Source organism: Selaginella moellendorffii, unplaced genomic scaffold (assembly GCF_000143415.4).
Source record: "Selaginella moellendorffii unplaced genomic scaffold, v1.0 SELMOscaffold_151, whole genome shotgun sequence".
Taxonomy (NCBI): domain Eukaryota; kingdom Viridiplantae; phylum Streptophyta; class Lycopodiopsida; order Selaginellales; family Selaginellaceae; genus Selaginella; species Selaginella moellendorffii.
The window spans coordinates 153,222-162,917 of record NW_003314412.1 but is presented as its reverse complement, the minus strand read 5'-3'; the positions used below and the strand labels follow the sequence as shown (position 1 = coordinate 162,917).

The window sequence follows — 9,696 nt, the reverse complement described above, 5'->3', positions numbered from 1 at the left end:
AGCAGATCCGCAACACATTTCCAGGGTACTGATTCCGAACTCCATCGGCAATGCAAGTCTTGCTTGAGTTCTATTGCCCACCAGATGGTGTTGTGATTGATTGCACAGCAGGTAGCGGTTCTATGGTGGAGGCAGCACGTGACTCTGGTAAGTTAGTGTTTGCTATTGAAGAACATCATTTCTTCAAATGCCGGCTCAAAGGATTTCGTGAGTTGCCTTCAACCTCAAGGAGGTAAATTATGTTTATTAAAATTTCAATATATATTTCATTCTATTTTATAGATCACAGTCACCTGGAGTTTCTAGAATTTGAGGCTTTGGAAGTCTCTTTGACTATGCAAAAGCCATGGCTCAACATATGCAAGGTGAATCTTCCCCACAATACCAATATAGGAGGAAGTATAAAAGAAATCATTATGTTGATGATGAGGTAGAAGAAAGTTAATTGCATCCTTACATAAAATGGAAAGCTTGTTATATATTAGATGTCAGTGAAAGTGTCAGATGTCAGTAAAATTGTCAGATGTCAGTGTCAGTGTCAGATACCATAATTATAGATTATCATTCTCACCTATCACCATCACTTTGTAGCACTTGTGTGTTGCCATCTCCTCCTTCAACATTTTGTAAACAATTGTACCTTCTAGAACAAGGTATGTTACCTACAACTAATATCATTTTATTATATTTTTTCTTTTAATAGTGACAATACTATAGTATAGTAAAGTAATTCTAGATCTTACATTCCACTATAGGGTGGCCTAAAAGCCCCATATTTTGCACTAGCCAATGTAGTGTTTCCCAAGGGGATGTTATTCCTCACCATGAAGCGATAGTGGGTATGTGTCTGTAACTCATTCTTGAATTTATTGTACATCCACACGTGCACATTTTCCAGACCTGCCGTTGGGCAATTCTTACAGTGCTTAAGAAAAGTTTGTAAACCCATAGAGCCATTTGTCTTGTCCAAGAAAAAATAGCATATTAGACATCAAATGTAATAGCGTTCTGTGCTTTCAAGTAGTCCTACCATGTCAAGAGCAAAATCTTGCAAAAACATGTGGCATTGCTCTTAAAACGCTGGAGGCAATCCCTCTCTAGTAGCAAGATCCAGAATTTCACATATAAGGAGCTCTAATTCAACTTCACTAGAGCCCTTAGCAGAAAAAGGATTGTTATGTGGAGGTGAAGGTGGAATGTTGGTAGAACTTGGGGATGGAGGTGGAGATTAATATAAAATGTTGGGGGGCCAAGTACGATTAGCAATGAGTCTCCTTTGAGCCATTTCAATATAAATTTCTAAGGAGCTCAAGGAGAACAAAAAACCTACAATGACTATAACTTTTCTAGATAGTTTATATACTAAGTTTTAGTCTTGGGAATGAGGTTTATTTATTATGACACTGACAATACTCAGATTCTTGGGAATGAGGTTTATTTATTATGACACTGACAATACTTAGATTCTTTAAATGTTAGTCTTGGAAATGGGGCTTCATAATCATAGCTTTCTTGTAAACATAAGAGCTTCTAGAATTTTAGATTATCATGTATACACATGCTCTATCATTATGATGAATCCTACTTTGCTACACATATATTCTTTTCTACACATGCCAAATGTCTAGGGAAATAAATTGCAAGGAAATATAGACCACATTATAGTGGTAGAGCATGTTGGCACACTACCATTCTCTCATGTGAGAATGCCTTTCAGTCTTGGAAATGTAGATAAAGTTGATTCTTTGATGTGATATTACTTTTGAGTCTTTCGAAAGATTTTGATTTCTTTTATCATTATTTACAAACAATTCCCAAAAAATTTTAATGAGGATTCACTGCAAAATATACCTTGATCTTATCATATGAGAGGATTGCGATATAGGCAAGCAATAGAGTTTTTAATATGAATTAATATATAAATTACAAATGTCATGGAAAGTTTTATGGAGTAGATTTCTTGGTGCTTTCCGCTGTGCTATTCATTTCTTCATTTCTCTTGCTCTAGACTGTTGTTTCAGAAGTAACAAGAGCATTTTTATCAATTGTGATAGTGGTCTTCACATTCCCAAATGGGTAATAAGGACCAGGAGTGTAATATGGAGATTGTGGTAGTGAAACAAAATTAACATTCTCACATTCCTTTGCACTACAACTCTTACTCACAGATCTTGTATTTTCCTTGCTTCCCATCTTCTCAAGAACCCTAAAAAATCTTTTGAATGAAGGAATAGTATCTACAGCTGTAAAAGTATTCAAAATATTAAGTAGTCAAATCAAATATGACAGCTGTAATAGTTGTCATAATAAAATAATATAGTTTTCGGACTTAGTCTTGAACTTGGTTTTAGAGTTGTTCTCAAACTCGATCTTAGACTCGGTCTCATCCGATGAACTCCTTATCATTTCGGTTATGCTTTCAGGGATCCTTTAGCCTTTGACACCTCGAGGGAGTTGGTTCCTTACAGAGGCACTTTTGCTCATTCATAACTTGGTCTGGAAATAAACTTTCATGGATGAACTTATATAGATAGGTCCTTTTCAATTTAAGGATGGAGTCAATTTTTTATTGCAACTTCCCCTCTCTAGATTCACACATCCAAGATTTTATCCTAAACAATATAATGTAAGAAAAGATATTATTATAACGTACGAAATATAATGGACATACCTCCTTAGGCTAGTACCAGTTGTACTCCTTGTAGTATCATTTAATTAAGTCTTTTGGCAACCTAAGTAAGGTATTTGCTATAAAATCCTTAAGAACTATCTTTTAAACATTCTTTCAAGTTGCAAATGAATTTCTTATAGTCTCTTAATGCATAACATCTTTGAAATGGTTGAAAAAACTCCTTCATATCCCTTCCTGCATTGGATGCATGTGTGTGCTAACAAATACTGCAACTCTTCCAACCACTCCATCTAATAGAAGAAAGTAGTACATCTTGGCCTTGAAGATAGCACAACATAGAGGAGTGTTTTTGCAGAATCGACACTTGAATTTAATAGCAATGGTGTCATAGGCTGGAGGATTGACTGCAAACCCTTGAAAAAATATAGAATTCCTACAATAATCTGAATTACATGCTTCATCCATGCAATCTAAATGCCCACCACAATGAACTATAGACACTGTGTCTTCAAAATGTTGAAAGTGTATGGTCTTGATCTTGCACCAATTGTGAACATCTTGCTTAGTTTCCATCCCTTTCCATTTAAAACCTATGCTGCTGACAAGATGTGGTAGCTCGAAGAAAATGTTGCTGTTGTAGAAGGATGGAAGCTCACTCACGAGCCTATACAAAAATAAATGTACATCGATTGAGAGGCATGAAAACTAGAAAGCATTGCTAACAACTTTGAATATTGCTAAAGTTGGAGCTAGAGCTGGAGCTGGTGAATTCGACACCAACACTAGCATGACTTGTCCACTTGAACTAAAAGAGGACAAAAGGATAATGATTAACTCTTGCTTCACATGAGCAATCCAAAGGGATTTAACTCAGGTTTTGGCTCAAATCCCGGAAACAGTCCAGGTGGTTTTAGTGCACAAGGTAGAAATCCGGGGTGGTCTCCTAGTCCAGAAGGAAATGCAGGTGGAGGCTATGGAAGTAATCCTAGTGGGTTTGGTGCTGGAAACACTTCAACTGGATTTAGCTCTGGGGGTAACAATCCCGAAGGATCAACAATCCAGGAAGCAACAGTGGTGGTCCAGGCAATAGTCCAGGAGGCTTCAACAATCTGGGAAGCAATAGTGGTGGTTCAGGAAGTAGTCCAGGAGGATTTAACAATCCAAGCCAGGGAGGTTTTAGCAATCCTTCCTCAGGTGCCGGAGGTGGAGGTTTTAATCCGGCGAGCAGATATAATACTGGGAACAACAATGGATACAACCCAGGTGGAGGAAGCAATCCTGGAGGCTACAATCCAGCACAGCAGCAGCCGCAGCAGCAACAACAACAACAGGGCCCTCCTGGAAATCCATAAGTCGCATTTGTTCATTGCTTTGCTTCTATCTCAACCGAGTTCTTGTGATCTATACAGATGGTGATAACTCAGCTAAGACAAATCATGTGTAAGTCCTGTCTATCAGTCTCACGTCATAAACTTGTCGTCAAAAACTTATCAAATTGGTTCTTGCAGCTGATGTGATGCTCGAGAAGATCAAAGAATCCAGCGTTCTCCTTGCCAATTCGTTGATGGTTGCAATTCGAAGCGAAGAGATCAAGCTATAGTAGAGGAGTATGGTTTTCAGTAGTTTTACTTAAAAGACCATGTAGCGATAACTTTTGTTCTCTTATAACTTCAATCAATCCATTCTATTTACAACCAAGATCATTCAAAGTTTTCTAGTGAATCCTATCCCCCACTCGTAGTTTTCTTCTCACAAACTGGAGATTCTAAACTCTCCAAAACCTCGCGAGTTTGCTGCGCAATACAAAGCTGCTCGTTGGTCGGTATCACCAAAACCTTGATCCTCGAACCATCCTTGTGGATCTCTCTCAAGCTTTTACCATTTTTCTCCTCGTCAACCTGGATTCCAAAAGCCTCCAGCCTCTCGCAAACCATGGACCGGATTTTAGCCGACCTCTCGCCAACGCCACCGCTAAACACCAGCACGTCAACTTTCCCCTCGAGATCAACAATGTACGCTCCCAGATACTTCCTTATACGGTGGACGTACACCTCCAGTGCTAGCCTGTGCTTGTCGGAACTATCCGCGGCCTGAACAACTTCTTTCAAATCTTTGTCTCTGCAAATCCCATAGATCCCACTCTCCTTGTTGAGCAAAGCATCGATCTCGGCCAAGCCCATGGATTTGTGCACTGCGAGAAGGGCCAGATCGCCGGATCAACACCGCCACTCCGAGTAGCCATTACTAAACCTTCGAGCGGAGTCATTCCCATGCTTGTGTCAATCGATTGCCCGTGACACACGCTCGCTCCAGCGCCAAGATGGAAGGCGATGAAATTAAGTTCCAGCGCTGGCCTTCCAAGGGCGCAGGAGGCCTTGCCAAGAAGAAACTGGTAGCTTGTCCCGTGGAAGCCATAGCGCCGTACGCCCAGCTCTTCGTACAGCTTCCAGGGTATTTCGTACGTGTACGACGGCCGGGGGATGGTGGAGTGTCAAAGACGGCTACGTGGGGGCAGTGGAAGAGCTCCTCAGCAACTCGAATTCCCTGGAAAGTTTTTGTGATCTTTTTAAGAGAAAGGTTGGAGAAAAAATGGGACAAAAAAATGGATTTTTCCTTTTGGAAAAAAGAAAGTTAAGATTTGTTACCTCCAAGTTTGCTGGATTGTGAAGTGGAGCTAGAGGAACAGCCCTCTCGATTGCTTTCTTCACCTCTTGAGTTATATACGTTGGTTTGCTAAATTGCTCGCCGCCGTGAACAACTCGGTGCCCAACAGCGCAAACGTTTTGTGGCTGCTGGAGCAAATCCATCACTTTCTTGAGACCAGCTTCGTGGTCTCCAATACATTTTCCCTGGAAGAAAACCAAAAACTATTAGCAACCTAGCTATCCATGTACAAAGGCTTTAAGATTGCTGGAACACAAATACCATGATTTTTAGATCTTGGGCAGTGGAGATGCTCTTGTGGGAGATGGAGCTCTTGGAAGTTCCAATGCCTTCCACACTGCCCTGGAAAATGCAAGAAGCCACTCTTCCCAGATGATACAGGGCATACCTGACCCTCTAGAGGAACTCTTTCTTCACAAAAATCTTTACTCACTTGATCGATGAGCTGCCAGAGTTTATCACGAGCACGGACCTCGCCATTCGCGTGATTGGGCGGCCCATCAAGTATATTCGCTCCATACACTCTCAGTCTGAGTACTGACCATGGTTTGTAATGGATGTCTGATTAGGTAGCTCTCAACGAGCACCTTTCTACAGATTCATGTCCATATCTTGTGCTCTCTCTTTCTTACGCTATGGCACCTGCAATAGAATATTATAGGATCTTAAATATTCTTACTACTCCTCAAAGTGTTATAAAGACATCTAGTAGCAAAACCAAGAGAAAAAAAGTTTCCTTTCTTTCGCTTGAAGTTCCAAAGATCTTAAGCATGTAAGCTGCTCACTGTAGTGACAAAATAAGTGAAGAAATAAAGATGAAGAAGAGGAAGAAAAAGTGAAAGAGAACTTTGGGGAGAAGGAAAAGGAGGGATTATGGGATTTGCATTGATCCTTATGATTTGCATGAGCTGAAAGCTGTCCAAAACTGGGATGTATTGTAATGATAATATACCCAATTTTGGATCTTTTGAAACTCATGTCAAGAGTGGTACCATAGTAATTATGGCAAAGTGAATGTGCAGCCTTGCTTGTATTCACCTCAATATAGCTATTGTAGTACCATAACAAAGTGTAAGCAACTAAAAAAAATGATTTGAGAAATAGAGGGAAAGGGTTTATGAACAAGAGTGCACCTCCTTTTTTAATTAGTTAAAGGTCTTAGGATATTTAGGGTTAAATATCTTTGAATTTAAATACTACTAAGTTGGGTGACTTCCCAGGAAGTTTAAATTCAAAAACTTACATTTGGTATTAAAACAATTTCAAGTCCAACTCTAGTTGTTGGCTAAAGGAATCATATCATATGTTGAAATTGATATCTGGAAAGTTTAATTTACCTTCAGTTAGGCTCAATTTAAGAAGTAAATTGTCAAAAGAGTAAAGTGCTCGAGAGACTTGCAACTTTTAACTTCCATTCACAAATGTGTGAATTTGTAGGAAAGTGTTTTAAATTATAAACAACCAAAGAGAACAACTTGAGAAAATATCCATAAAAGTTTATATATAGAGGGAATATAAATAAGAGTGCACCTCTTCTTTTAATATGTTAAGGTCTTGAAATATTTAGCGTTAAACATTTTTGGGTTTGAATAATATTGAGTTGGATGATTTCCTATGAAATTTAATTTCAAAAGTTTACATTTGATATCAAAATGGTATCAGGTTTAACTTTGTTAGTCACTTTAGAAGTTACTATTTAAAGACAAAAGTAAAGAGCACTTTTTTTTTTGAGACAAGCAGTATACTATATAACAATAGTATCTCGATTATGTTTTTCCTATTGTTTGTTATGTGTATAAATTAATTAGATTTTAGAAAATTTGATTACTTAAATATTGTGATGTTTAGTAACCAAGGAACTATGTTTTACTAATAATGTGACGGTTTTAATAAAATTTATTTAATTTTTAGATTTCTATGAATTATCAAAACTCCTATTTAATTTATAATAAAAATAAGTATATATTATTTATATTTTCTATTATAAAAAGAACTCAATAAATTATAATTTATATACTTAAAACAACCTTCAAATGACCAATTATTTTATCCATAATTACCTTTTATTACATATTTTGCTAAACCCAAAATAACTATAAGTTGATATAACTCCTTATCTACAGTAAAACATGAAATTTATATAATAGGATTTGGATTAGTTAACGTTTTAAATAATAAAGATTTTTTATAAATAAAAACATTTAATATTTTTCATATTTATTGTAATTAAATTTTAAACAACAAATCATAGTTTCTTCCTAATTATATAATAAAAAGTTACTAAATTATTTATTTGAACCAACATCAAGAAAAAACCAAAGATTAACTAAGTAAAATCCAAAAATATACATAGCTTGATATAGGTGAATTCAAAAATTTTAAAATAAATTTAACTAAATAAATTTTATTTGTAGGGTTTATAGGAGAAATGTTTACTATTAATTTAGTGGGATAACACTATTTTTATCTATGGAAAATTAGTGTTACTTCTTATTTAATTCATTAAGAGTTATTTTATCTTTAAAATTATAGTGGTAGTAATGGTGAAGAAAATAGAAGTAAAACTATTTTGTACATAATCTAGTGCTCTTAAATTATTAGATAATTTTTAAATTCTAAAACATATAAATCATGATTAATTAATATGTTTATGTTGCTAGTTATTATTTTAAGTAAAACATTTAACATAAACATTATCATAATATAGTATTTAGGATATTTATAAATTACTTTAAAATGTTTCATTTTAAAATTTTATTCTATAATTTTATCAACAGAATTTTATTATTTAGCAACTAATTGCTGGATATTGATAGGATATATATAATCACTTCCATTCCAAAATAGATTAGCAAGAATGTTATAAGTTTTAGAGGTAGGATGAACTTGATCCCAATAAACATACTTTCTTGGATCTAAACAAGATGGAGCCAAAGGTAAACATTCTGTCACTAAAGTATTTTCATTGGGTCCTATGAAGTTGCAACATCCAACATTAGGAATTGTGAAGCCTGTTACAATTTTTTGTGATTAAAATTTATCAATAAATTCTTTTGCTTTAATAGAATTTTACCATATGATTGAGGATTTTGAACAATATCAAGTGGTATAGTGTAAGAGTCTGCATATAAAATGTTAAGTCCTGGTAAATTTAATCTAAGATAAGATAAAACTAAGTTAAGCTTGCAGTTAAACTGTGTTGCTGCTTTGTTAAATAGATCTACGCATTGACTAGGTTGGGTAACATTGTATCTGATCAAAAAGAGTGTGCTGCAACCTAGTGGAAATAAGGATGCAATTACAATTTTGCGTGCTCCTTCTTGATATAAAACCTAAAACATAAAAAAAGAGATCATATAATAGTTTAAAGTTATGAGTTATGTTTACCCGAATTTGAGTATCATAAAGTTGCATCAAAATGTCAATAAACTCTAAGATTGTGTATTGACTTGGCAAAGAAGAACCAGGTTCATAATAATTATTAGCTATATCATTAGATCCATATGTTATATAAAACATAGACTTGTTTATAATGTTTAGTGTTGCATTTAGACCAATTTGAGATATGAGTGTATGTTTATCTTCAATAAAATTTTGCACTTGTAGATAGATAGGTCGTGGATAATTTTGGCTTGGAAAGATTCTCTAAACAAATAATTAAAAATTAAAAGAATTATCTTTAAACAAACTTACAAATGTATTTCCAGTAGTATTGAACAATCCACATCCAGCACTTCCATAATTTACACCTTGCTGTATATTCTTTGTGGGTGACAAAAATGGTTGAACTAGTGGAAGATTCAAATATGAAGCTGAAAATGAACAAATTTAAACACTTCATTGACATCAATTAAACCATAGAAATTTACTAATAAGATCTGGAATGAGATTTCCATTTGAAAATCTCCCTGTTGCTCCACTAGGGAAATCCCTTCCACAGGGAGGAAAATTGGCTTTTGCATAAGTGCTTAAAATGTAATTGTTATTTCCATAATCTACCAATGAGTCTCCAAAGATAAATATTGCAGAAATTTTACTATTGCAATAACTAACAATAATAGCTAGCAAATACAACATGAAAATAGTTAGCCAAAGAGTTCCCATCTCACTTAGATCTAGTGTAGCAAGTAAGCTAACACTAAATGATTGATAACAATTTTATAGTGGTTAAAAAGGGCACACAAATAATATTATCTAATAAATAATATAAGAATCTTATAATATATATATATTAAGTAATGGGAGCACTGCCACCACCACCTAATATATGGTTCACCTACAAATAATATTATCTAATAAAGTAATATAAGAATCTTATAATATATATACTAAGTAATGGGAACACTGCCGCCACCAGCTACTTCAAGAATGATGCATCACAAGCTCCACCACCGTGTCTT

The 9,696-nt window shown here is 35.2% G+C and overlaps 2 protein-coding genes and 1 pseudogene across 2 annotated transcripts in view; 1 reads left to right on the top strand and 2 right to left on the bottom strand.

Moving 5' to 3' along the window:
- Positions 1 to 3,984, top strand: part of LOC112343466 (uncharacterized transmembrane protein DDB_G0289901-like) — a 5,735-nt gene extending 1,751 nt beyond the window's left edge. Inside the window, exons 3-4 of the mRNA XM_024666970.1 lie at positions 3,494 to 3,611; positions 3,695 to 3,984. Of these exons, the coding sequence (XP_024522738.1) occupies positions 3,494 to 3,611; positions 3,695 to 3,984 (408 nt within the window). The remainder of the gene's footprint in view (positions 1 to 3,493; positions 3,612 to 3,694) is intronic.
- A 228-nt stretch (positions 3,985 to 4,212) lies between these two features.
- Positions 4,213 to 5,777, bottom strand: LOC9640804 (annotated as a pseudogene).
- A 2,303-nt stretch (positions 5,778 to 8,080) lies between these two features.
- LOC9640803 (GDSL esterase/lipase 5) lies at positions 8,081 to 9,400 on the bottom strand. The gene is made up of 2 exons (XM_024666969.1): positions 9,166 to 9,400; positions 8,081 to 8,268 (listed from the first exon to the last, which is right to left on the bottom strand). The coding sequence occupies exons 1-2, from the start codon at positions 9,398 to 9,400 to the stop codon at positions 8,081 to 8,083; spliced, it is 423 nt and encodes a 140-aa protein (XP_024522737.1).
- Between the last annotated feature and the right edge of the window lie 296 nt (positions 9,401 to 9,696).

Excerpts from the sequence above, each read along its gene's own strand:
- LOC9640803 (XM_024666969.1), bottom strand. The coding sequence starts at position 9,400 with ATGGGAACTCTTTGGCTAACTATTTTCATGTTGTATTTGCTAGCTATT. Across the intron at positions 8,269-9,165 it reads TCTCATTCCAGATCTTATTA|GACCCAATGAAAATACTTTA; the intron begins GTAAATTTCTAT and ends GCAACTTCATAG.